Raw genomic sequence first — 15,003 nt, forward strand, 5'->3', positions numbered from 1 at the left:
AGATGAAATAAGCTGAAATAAGATAAAATGAAATAATAATCCGAGTAAAAATCGGATATGATACAGACCAGGATTGTTACCAGAATCAATCAAAGGGTCATAACCACAGTCAGATTCAAAGCCAGCCGAGACCAGAGTCACATCCAAATTCAGCATCAAAATCGAAATCGAAGTCGGAATCGGGATTGGAATCGAAATTTAACACCAAGGGCACCAAACCAATATCAATCAATCAGTAATCGGGGAGAGAGAGAGAGAGAGAGAGAGAGAAAGAAAAAAAAAAAAAAAAAAAAAAAAAAAAAAAAAAAAAAAAAAAATTAAGGTCAATTCCGAATGGAGTAGTCATTAAGCCGTTACCAGGAATGGAATGGAATGAGATCGATGCAATGTACCAAGCCAGAGTCATGTCAAAGGACTAAGCATATATCAAAGGACAGAGCATACAATGGGCAGAATTCGAGAATAACCGCGCACATCCCCAATCACTGATCTACCGAAACACACAAGCCTGATAAAGCAGAGCACGTGGCAATGGAATAAGTGAGGCGAAGCTGGGATTAACCCAGCATGAAGGTTGTGACTCCCTGAGCAATTACTATACGCGATTCTAAATGAGGTTGACGCGTCGTCTCACGGAGAAGTAAAGAGCAAGGGTAACAAGAGATTCCCCTTCCAATTAAGTAGCAATTAATAGATTTCGTGGAATATAGTAAGTTCGGGTGAAATTGAAAATCGTTGTTGGCCGCCAACCGGGGCGCGGCGCCACAGCCAAATAAGATTTGAATTGATAAAAGGTAGGGCGAAGCAATGCGTATTTAGCAGCCGGCAGCCGCGCCAGAGGACCCCAGGCCGCCAAGGTCACCGAGGAAGCCTCAAGTGGCTATAATCCCGAAGGGCAGGGCAGAACAACACCGAGAAATCCGACAGCAAAACACTCGTTCGGCCCCGCCACGAACAGGCCAGCAAGCCGTCGATCTTGCCGAAGGGCGACAAGACACCACAAGCAGCCAACGAGCATCTGGCAGCAGCATGGCACTGCACCGACTGTCATAAATCAATCAAATCATAAATCAATGTAACTGTCGAGGAAAATAAGAATGAACATGAAAACAGAATCAATCATTATCATGATTAAGATGAAAATGACATTGAAGTGAATCAGATCATTTCGAGTCAATCACCTTGACCTCGGAGCCACAATCAATTCGAGTAAAACACCCAGTCTCAATCATAGCGAAATTACAAAAAAAAAAAAAAAAAAAAAAAAAAAAAAAAAACGACTGCAGTCAATTTCGATCGAGCTATAATAAAACCAAGAATGACCTAAAACTGGAAATCAAGATCAAATAGATGAAGTAGCACTCTTTGAGCGCATGCGTATGTCAGCCCAACATCAGCGAGCGGGTCACAAGTCGCAGAGTGAGTAGCATATTGAGATAGACCTAACGTGGGTGATCGTGCAAAATTAGGGTGAAAAGAATCCGGGCCCAACAAGAACATTCAATTCATAATTGGCCAAAATTGACCAACGTAAGCATGCTTGGCTGAACCCAATAAAATGAAGCCGGAAATATATAGACATAGAACGCATCGAGCATCAGCCCGGTCAGGGTCCCAGTCCAGCCCGCAGCCCAGCCCAGTCCGACCTATGGCATATGGCAAGCAGGAATCGGAGCCAGATCCAACCGAATCCAGGGCAAGAAGAGAATCACAACCAGACCGGAAATCCTAACAATCACCAGGCCAGCTGAGATCCAGCGCATGCAACTGAGATACAAGTCGCAATCAGCACGCTCGGAGCCAGAAGATAAGAGAAGACCCAAATGAACATTATTGTTATTGTTACCCGCCCGTAATCCGAAATGCCCATAGTAGGGCTAGCTAGATTAAGCCATAACCGACCAACACACGCCCACCCAATACCGATGTAAAGCATCAGATGGCAGGCGAATGATGTGCAAGTCAGAACACGGCTACTCCAGCTGAATAGTCGGTCGCAGCCGCATGCAATAACCCGCCCAACAGACGGCAGGGACAGGCAAGAACAGCAACCCCAACCCAACGAGTGCCAGACAGGTACAGCCCCCCCTCATGCGCCCGCACAGGTGCCCAATATGACAGAGAAACATGGAACACGGAGCATGCAGCGAGCTTACAGAGCCATCTATGAGAGCCCTCATAATCAAACATCAACGGCAAACAGTCACCTGATCCCGCCACCAGGCGCATATGCACGACATCCCAGCCATCCAGCCGGCCGCAGCCCCGCAGGAAGGAGACGTGGCACCATCTAACAGAGATAGTATTAACCAACAAATCCCTCCGCGAGGCGATACAAGCCGCCCGCAACACAGTGCAAGCCGAGGGCAACCATCACCCAACCAGGCAGAGAACAGTTAAATTAAGTCAAATGAATTGAAACAATTAAATTAAGTATAAGATAATAAATAAAGTGGATACGGGTGGATATGTGTGATAGGCAAGCATTGAGCCAAAATAGGCAGACTAGCGGCAGTTAGCAGCACGAATCAAGCGAATGGACAGTCATCCGCTCATGCCGGCCAGTTTGCAGATGTATAAATAACATATCGTGCAGGATAAAGCGAGATAACATAAGATGAACACAGATGGGTAGTACGCAGATAAGTAAATAAGTAAGTAAGTAAGTAAATAAATAAATAAATAAATAAGTAAAAGTATATGAGTAGCATAAGCAATTGAGTAGCATAATCCATTTCCGCCATAGATAAGACAGGACATCAGTAATATCGGATCATGTCGGATGAAATCCGATCCCCGAGCCGTCAACCGGGATCCACTCTCAACTGGCGCCAACAGAACGGGAGCTCACCACAAACTAAAGCCACCATCAGCCAGATCAATGGATAAGCGTTAGATGACTCGAACCAGGCAATGAATAATCCACAAGTCTTAGATCCACAATTGGATCCAGACTCGTATCTAAATCACAACCATACACAGATGCACCCGCCTCTGCATGGTCCATCATAGAGGAAGGTGTTGCCCTATCAGTTCAGTGATACAACCCCACCACCCATCAAGGCAAAATCGTCTGCCAGCGCTCATGGTCAAGAATGTCAATGTCAATATTAATGTCGTCTATTAGTATTCAATCCCACCCTAAGGGCGTCACATCCCTTCAGGTAACGTTGCCCATCTCAATCCATCCATTAAACTAATAAATTGAATTGAAATAAATTGAACTAGTAGGCCGTCTAAAGCGTAGAATACCATAAAATATAAGATGGAAAGGAAAGAAAAGGAAAGGAAATGTAATCGATAATAACTATGACCGCCAGCCACCACAGCCAATGTCCGCGATGAACCAAGCAAATGTGAGCATGATATTGCAAAACCCATTCCGTGCCAATTAAGAAAGAGAGGGAGAGGGTAGTGATAAACGCAAACGCGAAGTATAGAATAGACGTGAATGCGTTTGCCAGCATAATGCGCAGCAAGTGCACCCAATGCAATGCACGCATAATGTGAGTATGATGTGCCAGAATATGAGTTAAACAGTGAATAGACATGTACTAAGTTAAATAAGAATTCCACAGGAGTCTAATAGTCGAGGTTACCACTTCCTTACTGCAACGTGGATTTAAAGCCAATTCAAAGCTGTAGTTCGTTGACGGTTCTTCCCACCCAAATGCCTCAAGAAATAGGCTGGCCATCGAGCGATATACCGAAATAATAAGCAGCCAGTAATAACTGAAGCAGCAGATTGGCTGGGTCAGTTGCCTGCCGCACGACTCAGTCGGACACCGCACCATAGCTAAGACTTAATAACAGAGATAAGCAATGTAATGGCCAATACGCCAACGTATTCATAATAGGATTGTTGTAAGCACATACCACGAAGGCATTTGCGTGGATGAAACATCTTCAGTATGAAGGAAACCAAGACCAAAACCAAATAGGCCAACAACCAAAACCAGGATAAGCAGTAAGAAAAGTACAATCAGCGACCGCCCATCGACCCAGCCGAACTGCGAGCTGCGAGTGAGAAGACTGATATTGAAAACGCGCCAGCAGCGAAGTCGTAGGGTTTAGAGGATTGGAGTAAATAAAATAATTGAGAGAATAATATATCAATATATTGTAATTAATATTAGGTGAAACTGAGTTTGAAATCAATGTGTTCTGAAGATCGGTGTGGAATAAAACATTAGTGGGTGAATTCCAGTCTAAGCTCCCCCAGAGTCCCAACATCAAGAAATCAATTGCCCGTAGGTAAATAATGGGATCCGGATTCACCCCGGTACAACATATTGAGCTCACAGAGTAACTTCAATCAAATGCCCTTATATGCAGTTATATTAATTATAAGATTCGAGTATCGTAGAGTAAATATCGAACAAATATTGAACTGTACTGTACCGTCATAACCGCGTGAATGCGTTATCAATGCGTTAAGTGAGTGGAAAACGCAGTACTACAATGCGCAATCCGATTTTACGTAATTCCATAACTCCCACAATCTGCAGCGTAATGATCCAGATCCAGATCCAGATCCAGATGCCCATCGAACTCATTAAGCCTGCATGGCAATGGCGCGCAATAATACGGATCATCGGTAAATAAATAGATAGAGCAGCAGGAAGCTGTGCCATGTAGGATGCATAGCTCAGCGTAACCATTAAGCCACCTAAAATATATATATATAAATAAATTCCAGAATCAACTTCTTATATTACATTACAATTAGAGTAGCCGCTCCTTAACCAAACAAGATCAAGCTCCGATTCCATTACCTAACGAATAAGAATAAGAATAGGGTAAAATAAAATAAGTTAAATTTAAAGTTGAGATTGAAATTGAATCAGCGTCACCAGAAGAATAATTAAAATGGCAAGAATAATTAAATGGCAGGGATGTTGTACAAGAAAATTATACAGAATAATATTTCAATAGATTGTAATTAATATTGAGTGAAGTTGGATTTTAGGGCCAATGTATTCCAGCAATTGATATGAAGTAAAACATTAGTGAATAAATTCCAGTCTAAATTCCCCCGAGGTTCCAAGCACCAGGAAATTATTTGACCATGGTTGAATAATATGGTCCGGATATACCCTGGTACAACATATAGAGCTCACGGACTAAATTGAATCAAATGCAGTTATATAATTTAATTATGAGATTGAAATACTGTAAGATAAATATTGTAGATATTGTAGACATAGTACCGTACCGTAGCAACAGCATAATTAGTGCATTAATTAGTGCATTAAGCGAGTGGAGAGCGCCGTACCATAGTGCGCACACCCGTCTCTACGTAACCTCTGTAATCTGCAGCACGATGATCCAAATCCAGATACAGATACAAACATCCATCAAATTCCTTAGGCCCGCAATGATACCGCTCAATAATACGGATCACCGGCAAAAATACGGATAGAGCAGCAGGAAGCTGTGCCATGTTAGATGCACAGCACAGCGTAACCATTAAGCATCCTAAAATACGATTCCAGAATCAACTTCTTCTTACATTACATTACAATTAGAGTAGCCACCCACTAGCCAAACAAGTTCAAACTCCAATTCCATTACCTGAAGAATAAGAATAAGATAAAATAAGTTAAATTTAAAGTTGAATTGAAATTGAATCAGCGTCACCAAACGAATAATTAAAATGGCAAGGATGTTGTACAAGAAAATTATACAAAATAATATTTCAATATACTGTAATTAATATTAAATGAAATTGGATTTTGAAACCAATGTATTCCAACAATTGATATGCAGTAGAACATTAGCGACTGAATTCCAATCTAAGTTCCCCAAGGTTCCAAACACCAGGAAATTAATTGACCGTGATTAAATAATAGGACCCGGATACACCCTGGTACAACATATAGAGCTCACGGACTACATTGAATCAAATGCAGTTATACAAATTAATTATAAGATTGAAGTTGAAATACTATAAAATAGATATTGTAAATATTGTACTGTACCGTAACAACAGCATAATTAGTGCATTAAGTGAGTGGAGAGCGCTGTACCACAGTGCGCAAATCCGACTCTACATAACTTCTGTAATCCGCAGGACAACCAGATCCAGATCCAGATACAGATATAGATACCCATTGAATTCCTCAAGATCACGTGGCCCCGATACCGTGCAATGCGAACCACCAGTAAATAATAGAGCGACGGGGAGGCTGCGCCGTGTAATATGCAGCGACACATCGCAGCCATTAAGGAACCAAAAGTATAAGGAACTAAAATATAAATTTCAGAATCAAGCTTCTTATATTACAATGAGAGTAACCATTCCCTGACCAGACAGATTCAGACTCTAATTTATCACCTGAAGAATAAAATAAAATGAAATAATAAATAGAAATAAGTTAAAGTTAAAGCTGAAGTTAAATCAGCGTCCCCAGAAGAATAATTACATGACAAGGATATAAAACCAGCAAATTATACAGAAATAATATTTCAATATGTTGTGATTAACTTGGATGGAGTTAAATCATAAATCAATGTATCCCGACAGTTGGTGTGAAGTAAACATTAGTGAGTGAATTCCAATCCAGCTTTCCCCAGAGCCCCAAGCACCAGGAAGTTAATTGACCGCAGATACATAATAGGATCCGGATACACCCCGGTGCAACACATGGAGCTCACGGACCAAACTGAGTTGAATCGAATCAAATGCAATTATATAAATTAATTATAAGATTGAAAGATTAAAGTACTGTAAGATAAATATTGTAGATATTGTAGACATTATACCGTGCCGTAGCAACAACATAATTAGCGCATTAATTAGTGCATTAAGTGAGCGGAGAGCGCCGTACCACAGTGCGCACACCCGACTCTACGTAACCTCCGTAATCTGCAGCACGATGATCCAGATCCAGATACAGATACAGACACAGACATCCATCAAATTCCTTAGGCCTGCAATGATACCGCTCAATAATACGGGTCATCGACAAAATACAGATAGAGCAGCAGGAAGCTGTGCCATGTTAGATGCACAGCACAGCGTAACCATTAAGCATCCTAAAATACAATAAAAAACAATTCCAGAATCAACTTCTTATATTACATTACAATTAGAGTAACCACTCCCTAACCAAACAAGTTCAAACTCCAATTCCATTACCTGAAGAATAAGACTAAGATAAAATAAGTTAAATTTAAAGTTGAATTGAAATTGAATCAGCGTCACCAAACGAATAATTAAAGTGGCAAGGATGTTGTACAAGAAAATTATACAAAATAATATTTCAATATACTGTAATTAATATTAAATGAAATTGGATTTTGAGACCAATGTATTCCAACAATTGATATGAAGTAGAACATTAGCGAATGAATTCCAATCTAAGTTCCCCGAGGTTCCAAACACCAGGAAATTAATTGACCGTGATTAAATAATAGGATCCGGATACACCCTGGTACAACATATAGAGCTCACGGACTAAATTGAATCAAATGCAGTTATATAAATTAATTATAAGATTGAAGTTGAAATACTATAAAATAGATATTGTAAATATTGTACTGTACCGTAACAACAGCATAATTAGTGCATTAAGTGAGTGGAGAGCGCTGTACCACAGTGCACAAATCCGACTCTACATAACTTTGTAATCTGCAGGACAATCTAGATCCAGATACGAATACAGATACAAATACTGACATCCATCAACTCCTTAAACCCGCATGGCGATGATACCGCACAATAATACGGATCGCCGACGAATAACGGATAGAGCAGCAGGAAGGCTGTGCCATGTTAGATGCACAGCACAGCGTAGCCATTAAGCGACCTAAAATACAAATTCCAGAATCAACTTCTTATATTACATTACAGTTAGAGTAGCCGCTCCCTAACCAACTAAGTTCAAACTCCATTTCCATTACCTGAAGAATAAGAACAAGATAAAATAAGTTAAAGTTAAAGTTGAAATTGAATCAGCGTTACCAAAAGAATACCTAAGATGGCAAGGATATTGTACAAGAGAATTATACGAAATAATATTTCAATGTATTGTAATTGAAATTGATATTGATTGAAATTTGAATTCTGAAACCAATGTATCCCGTCAGTTGATATGAAGTAAAGCATTCGTGAATGAATTCCAGTTTAAATTCCCCCAGGGTCCCAAACACCAGAAAATTAATTGCCCATTATTAAATAATAGGATCCGAATACACCCAGGTACAACATATGGAGCTCATGAACTAAATTGGATTAGATGCAATTATATAAATTAATTCTAAGATTGAAATACTGTAAGATAGATGTTGTAATATTGTACTGTACCGCAATAACAGCATAATTAGTGCATAAGCGAGTGAAGAGCACTGCACCATAGTGTGCAAATCCGGCTCTACATAACCTCTGTGATTTGCAGGACAGTCCAGATCCGAATACAAATACAGATACCGATACCCATTGAATTCCCTACGACCACATGGCAATGATACCGCGCCATAATATGGATCGCCAACAAATAACGGACAACGGATAGAGTAACAGGAAGGCTGCACTGTGTAATATGCAGCAACACAGCGCAGCCATTGAGCAGCCTAAAATAAATAAATAAATAAATGAATGAAATAAATAAATAATTATAAATAAACAAATAAATAATCAATCATCAATTCCAGAATCAAACTCCAACTTCAATATTACAATTAGAGTAGCCATTCCCTGACCACGAGGAGAAGAGGGGCAAAGGACACACTCAGACTCTGATTTCATCAATGAATAGGTTAATGTGGAAAGGTATAAGTTAAATCCACGTTACCAAATGGCTTAGAAACGGCAAGGATGTTATGCAACGAAATTAGGAGACCATAATAACCAGGATAGCCAAGGTATCCCTTTCAGGAAACCGAGACTGAAACACCGGCATCGAAACCATGCAATATTCTGCTGCCTTGAGTAGGTAATTAACTAATGAGTAGGTAATTAACTAACTAATGGGATAGCAAACACCGAATCCAACCAGTTAAGCAGATTTGTCGATAAGAGAACATATTGTATAAATAACCGGTTAGAACAATTAAGAAGGATAATTAAGAAGAGTAATAAAAAATAAAAATAAAAATAATTAAGAATCTAGGCACGAGAACACCGATCGCCAGTCGTCCCAATCTGCCATACCTCCAGTCAAGCTCCCAATTAACAGTGAATTGGAGGCACAAAACACTGCATTGCGTGAGTGCCAGCAATAATAACCGGATACGATATAAATCAATAAATGCAAATTAAATGCAAATATGAGCGATTTAAATCAAATTAACAGTTAGCAATATAATACCCGAGGACGACAATTAACAAAATATAATCTCGTACACCACACAACGCACCAGAAAAAGCAACAGGTTACACGCGTCACACACACTACACACGCCGGCAGGCCGGCAGAATTAACGAAAACAAAACAAAATAGTATAATATTACAACGTTTAACATTTAACAATCGAGATTAAATTCTGGTTTAATCATTTGTTCATTTGGTGTAATCAACAATCAATGTGACTCCTTCACATTCAGCAGGTTCAGCAGGTACGTGGCACAAGGAGAAGCGGAAGTAGCCAACATGGTTAGTGAGTACTACAACGAGGAAGATCGGAAGCCGAATCAGTCCCGACAAGCAGCGACAAAGCGGCGAACCAACGAACTACTGCACCATAGACTAGACCGTCCGCCATTCGGAATTTAAATCCGGAGTTTTACCTCCCGTTCAATTCATGATCCCGATTAATTATCAGATAGCATGTTAGATAATAAAGTATATGAGTAACACAACCCACTATGCTATGTTCGCGATAAAGAACAACACTTGAAATATGTTGGAAAATTGAACTTTGAAGTTGAGGTAAAATGGTAGTTCCTTCCCTCCCATTCCATCCAAATACCCGGTACGTGTACGAGAGGAATTAAACAAACACAGCCAATGGATACTGCACACGAGATAGGGAACCGAGTCAGGTTAGATAAGCAGCGACACGTGGCGCAGTGTCGAGCTACCGAACTAAATAGTAACCATAGACTACAGGTCCGCCATCTTGAAATTCAAACTGCAACTAAATGCATCTCACCTCTGGATTTGTTATGTAACAGATAGAACCCCAGACGGATTAAAATCAAAAATAAATCAGTTAAACAATACCTCGGCCATCACTTATCTCTTATAAATTTATAAATATATAAATCATAAATCGAACATACATACAAATATATACATACATAAATATACAGATATATAAATCAGATACATAAATCATACATTTGCTATAGTGTCGGATGAAGTAAACATTGAGTATAAACAATGATAAAGATGGAATGAAATGAGAGAAATGAATTCAACCCGAATAAGATCCGCAGATTGCAGGACGCATCATGTTACTGCCTATCGCGCCGCAGGAAACTACGCAGAACAACGAAACAAAGAAACCGCCACAGAACGAGAGGCCGAATACATAAACGAATGACCATTCAACCTAAACAGAATCGGAATCATATATAACCATCCGACAACGCCAAATGACGCATATAATCAGGAAAATCCCGTAAGACCAATCAAGCAGCACCCAGTCAATTAATAAATAAATGAAACCAAAGTAGAATCCAAGCAACCAAGGCAGCAGGTACTAGCAGAAAGGAAATATAAAAGACAAGAAAAGAAAGAAACAAACAAGGTAATTATAGTAACGCATAATAAATTTAAACAAGAGTAGCACAAGTCAATAACATGAATATTAATTCCTACAGGAACAGCACCCTGTCATCAAAGAGCTATACTATTATTGAAGAGAAGCGGCTCGAATAAATTAAATTAAAGAATACCAGAGAAGAATATCATAATGTCAGAATGCCCGAGGAATGTCCAAGGATAGAGGTGACAAGTAATAAAATAAGATAAATGATGGTAAACAGTGATACGTGGCGCAAATAAATTAAATATAGAAAAATATATGTAGGATAATCATATGCAAACAAACCGTAATTATATTAATATTAATACCATTTACAGAACCTTGTACCATAATGGGTCAGAATAAACTAAATCTTAAATCTTAACAGTTACCTTGATTCAATTTAACTCAAAATGAAATGACAGCATGAAATGAACGACTGAACAATGAAATCGATTAAAGATATTAAAGAAGAATGAAGTAAATAATGAGGTAAATAATAATAATAAGCATAAAGTATAAAGTGGAGGCCGTGGCCAACCTAATGTAAATATTGTAGTGTAGTGCACTGTAATATAAGTAATGCAATATAATGTAGAACAGAATACAGTAATAAACTGAATACAAAATACAAAATACAGGACGTGAACTCAATAACTATAATCGTAAAGATTATTAGCTGCAATGCTCTATTTTACCAGAGTGAATTATAAGTTAGATTGTAAACGATAAATGGCAAATGGCCAAAGATAAGTGATCGTGTCCATACAGTTGCAAATAGGACTAAAATAGAACTAATTATTGAATGAAAAATCAAATAGAGTAGCTAAACAACAAATAAATGAAATGAGGTATAGAGTACGTAGTTCAAACACTGTATCGGTGTATAAACTAAAGAATAAAAGAAATAACATAAAAAAGAATAAATAGATAAGCGAATAGATAAGAGTAGTGGTATTTAAATGATAAGACTATAATAAAATCACGCACAATCAAAGCATTTCAAGCATCTCAAGCATTCGGATGGACAAAACCACTCATCATCGTAGAGAGAGCAAACTTGATTAATGTAAATAGAGTAAATAAATCATAAATCATATTCATTAGCTTTAACCTTAATTGGTCAGAGCGAATGAGTGCGTGAATAATGAATAATGATTGATGAATAAGTTGGAGGAATGATTAAAGAAATTAAAGATTAAGGAAAATAAAGAAGGTAAGAAGGCATAAATGAAAGCAGGAAAGGAATGTCAGAGCGAATAAACAATGAGAGAATGAAAGAACGACTAAACAGTGAGATAGTCAATTAAAGATATTAAAGAAGGATAAGATACTCCAGATAAATAAAGCATAAAATATAAGGTCTAGGCTGTGATCAGCATAATGTAAAGAATGTAATGTAATGTAATGTAATCTAATGTAGAACAAAATGGAATATACTAAAATAGAATACAACATACAACATACAAGAAGTGAACTCACTAAAATATAACCGTAGAGATTATTATTATTAGCTACAACACTCCATTTCCTCACCAAATAGGTTATAAACTGAATTATAAATTATAAATTATAACTTATAATGGTAAATGAACATGCCAATGCAAATGCAGATAGGACTGATTATTGGATGACATATCAAATAGGGTAGCTAAAGCAGCAATGAAGTCAAATGTAAATTACGCAGCCCAATAAACACCATACCAGTGTATAAACTGAAATAGGAATAAAATGAGATGAACCAAATAAGATAAATAAGTACTTAATAAATAAGAGTACTTGAATGATAGTGTTATAATAAAATTCACGCACGATCAAACATTTGGATGGGCAGAACCACTTGTCATCGTAGAGATAGCAAAACTTAATTAAAATAAGTAAAATAGGGTAAAATAAATCATACCATATCCGATAACCTTAATTGATCAGAATGAGTGAGCAGATGAATAATGAATGAATGAGTGAGTGGAACGATTAAGGAAGTTAAAGATTAAGGAAATAGAGAAGGTAGGCGTGGGTGAGAACAAAAGCAGGGATGTGTCAGGATGAGTAAACAATGAGAGAATGAAAGAATGAGCGACTGAACAGCGAGATAATCAATTAAAGATAATAAAGAAGAATGAGGTAAATAACAAGATAATAATAAGGCATAGAATGTAAAGTGAAGGCTGTAACCAACATAATGTAGATAGTGTCATGTAATGTAATGTAATATAATATAACAAGATGGAATATACTAAAATAGACTACAACATACAAGATACAAGATACAAGAAGTGAACTCAATGAAATATAATCGTAACCGTAAAGATTATTAGCTACAACATTCTATTTCCTCACCAAAGGTTATAAACTAAATTATGAATAGTGGTAAATAGTGGTAAATAGTGGTAAATGGTAAATGGTAAATGATAAATGATTATGCCAACGCAAATGCAAATAGAACTGACCATTGAATGACCCATCATAATAATAAAGTAGCTACAGCGACCAATGAATCAAATCAAATATAAACTGCGTGATTCGATAGACACTATACAAGTGTATAGACTGACAATAAATAAGTAAGTAAATAGGTAAACAAGTGAATAAAGATACTTAAATGATAAGGTTGTAACAAGCCATGCACAATCAAAGCATTTGGATGGACAAAACCACTCATCATCATAGAAGTAACTAAAGTAAAATAAGTCAATCATATCATGCCCATCAAGTTTGACTTTAATTGATCGGAATGGATGAATAAGTCAATGAGTAATGAATGAATGAATGAATGGGACGATTAAGGAAAAGGAAATGAAATGAAAGATTTAAAGGTAAAGAAGGTGAAGACGTGAGTGAGGGCGCGAATGAAACCAAGAGAGCGTGAAAAGCGTGAATGTAATACAGTATTATAAGTAAGTAAAGGAAAGGAAAGGAAGGTAAGAGCAGCCACCCACCAAGTAAACTACACAAAACAATTTACACCAAAAGCACAAAGCAGTCAAAGCAATCACTCATCGCACCACACCATTAAACAAACACATTAGATCTGAAATAAACTAATCAAAACTGGAGCTGAAAGAGAAACCATTAAGAATAACACAAAATAACACAATAACTCGATAACACAACCCGAATTGTCCAATTTAGTCATCCATTTAATCAACTTAATCTATCCAAGCACGTGACACCGCTGCATCGTCGTGAATAAAAGATCAAGATGAAATATGCAAATCACACTAAAGGAATAGGGAAATGAAATAAAAATAGGATAAATACGAAGATAATCGAAAATCAAATCAAATCAAATCAAGAGAACAAAGAGAACAAGGAAAACAAGGAAAGTAAACCGCGTAACCGCGTAAACCACGTAACCATTAAACATGTTAAATGCGTTGTACCACGGATATGAATCGATAAAAATGTAGAATAGAAAAGCAGAATAAATAAATGAACCGAACTGAACAAAACAATAGGCCGAACAACCGGGTGACAAGCAAACTTCGTAAAATGAAATAAATGCAATACCCGTACTGACGCGAGGACATGAAATAGTATGACCATAAAATATGAAATATGAATGCAGATGGCAAAGTAAAATAAATAATATAGAATACGGTGGATAATGAAATAAATAAGACGAGACAGCAATGTAAACCGCGTAAACCATTAACACGTCAGACAACGATATTAACCAGATAAAACGGCAAATACGATAAGACGATAAATAAATAAATAAATAAATAAATAAATAAATAAATAAATTGAACAATTAAATCACGCAATTAAATCACGCAAGGGACGTAAATTGCGCAGGTTTATTAATCACACAAATATACTGTTGCAAATAAATAAAAAATAAATAACTAATAAATGAATAAATAAAAGACAAGAATGGGATAAAATGATATTACGGTAATGAATGGGTAAAACGAATAAAACAAATAAGAATATAACGCAAGTTGCATAAATCATCAAGGCACACTACCCCACTGTACCATAGTGAATAAAATAAAATAATATAAAATAATATAAAATAAATATAAAATAAATGAACAAACGCAAGGTAGCACAAGATAATGTGAAATATCAATATGTAAGTATAATCAGCGAAGGAAAAGTAAATAAAATATAAAACACTATAAACGATAAGCGGAACATAAAATAAAATGAATGAAATTTGAACGCGTTAAAATGGTAATAGAAAATAATGATGAGTAATAAAATAAGAAAAGAAAAGAAGAAAAAAGAACAAAATACGATGAATAAATATGTAAAACCGGGAACACCGAACAATAGAATAATCGAACAATCGAATCGATTAATCGA

The 15,003-nt window shown here is 37.1% G+C and overlaps 1 protein-coding gene and 1 long non-coding RNA gene across 9 annotated transcripts; one reads left to right on the forward strand and one right to left on the reverse strand.

Annotated features, from left to right (window-relative positions):
* Positions 1-3,019: 3,019 nt before the first annotated feature.
* Positions 3,020-3,720, forward strand: LOC117611379 (uncharacterized). The gene is made up of 3 exons (XR_013064134.1): positions 3,020-3,164; positions 3,232-3,506; positions 3,579-3,720. It is a non-coding gene; the product is annotated as an uncharacterized LOC117611379 (long non-coding RNA).
* Positions 3,721-3,929: 209 nt separating this feature from the next.
* LOC117611129 (uncharacterized) lies at positions 3,930-9,611 on the reverse strand. Of its 8 annotated transcripts, none has more exons than XM_076693110.1 (4): positions 6,860-8,329; positions 5,305-5,478; positions 4,402-4,669; positions 3,930-4,324 (listed from the first exon to the last, which is right to left on the reverse strand). In XM_076693110.1, exons 1-3 carry the CDS (start codon positions 6,963-6,965, stop codon positions 4,434-4,436), a joined length of 516 nt encoding a protein of 171 aa, XP_076549225.1. In that variant the 5' UTR covers positions 6,966-8,329; the 3' UTR covers positions 3,930-4,324; positions 4,402-4,433. The 8 variants fall into 8 exon arrangements, 6 of the variants coding, with proteins under 6 accessions (XP_076549225.1, XP_076549224.1, XP_076549223.1 ...); XM_076693109.1 differs by having other exon boundaries at positions 3,933-4,669; positions 6,860-7,038; positions 7,549-8,329; XM_076693108.1 differs by adding an exon at positions 8,356-9,611 and having other exon boundaries at positions 3,934-4,669; positions 6,860-7,811.
* Between the last annotated feature and the right edge of the window lie 5,392 nt (positions 9,612-15,003).

This window comes from Osmia lignaria, unplaced genomic scaffold, assembly GCF_051020975.1.
Source record: "Osmia lignaria lignaria isolate PbOS001 unplaced genomic scaffold, iyOsmLign1 scaffold0038, whole genome shotgun sequence".
Taxonomy (NCBI): Eukaryota; Metazoa; Arthropoda; class Insecta; order Hymenoptera; family Megachilidae; genus Osmia; species Osmia lignaria.

Excerpts from the sequence above, each read along its gene's own strand:
- LOC117611129 (XM_076693110.1), bottom strand. The coding sequence starts at position 6,965 with ATGACCCGTATTATTGAGCGGTATCATTGCAGGCCTAAGGAATTTGAT. Across the intron at positions 5,479-6,859 it reads TCGTGCTGCAGATTACGGAG|GATGCTTAATGGTTACGCTG; the intron begins GTTACGTAGAGT and ends ATCGTATTTTAG. Across the intron at positions 4,670-5,304 it reads TCGTGCTGCAGATTACAGAG|GTGGCTTAATGGTTACGCTG; the intron begins GTTACGTAGAGA and ends TATATATTTTAG.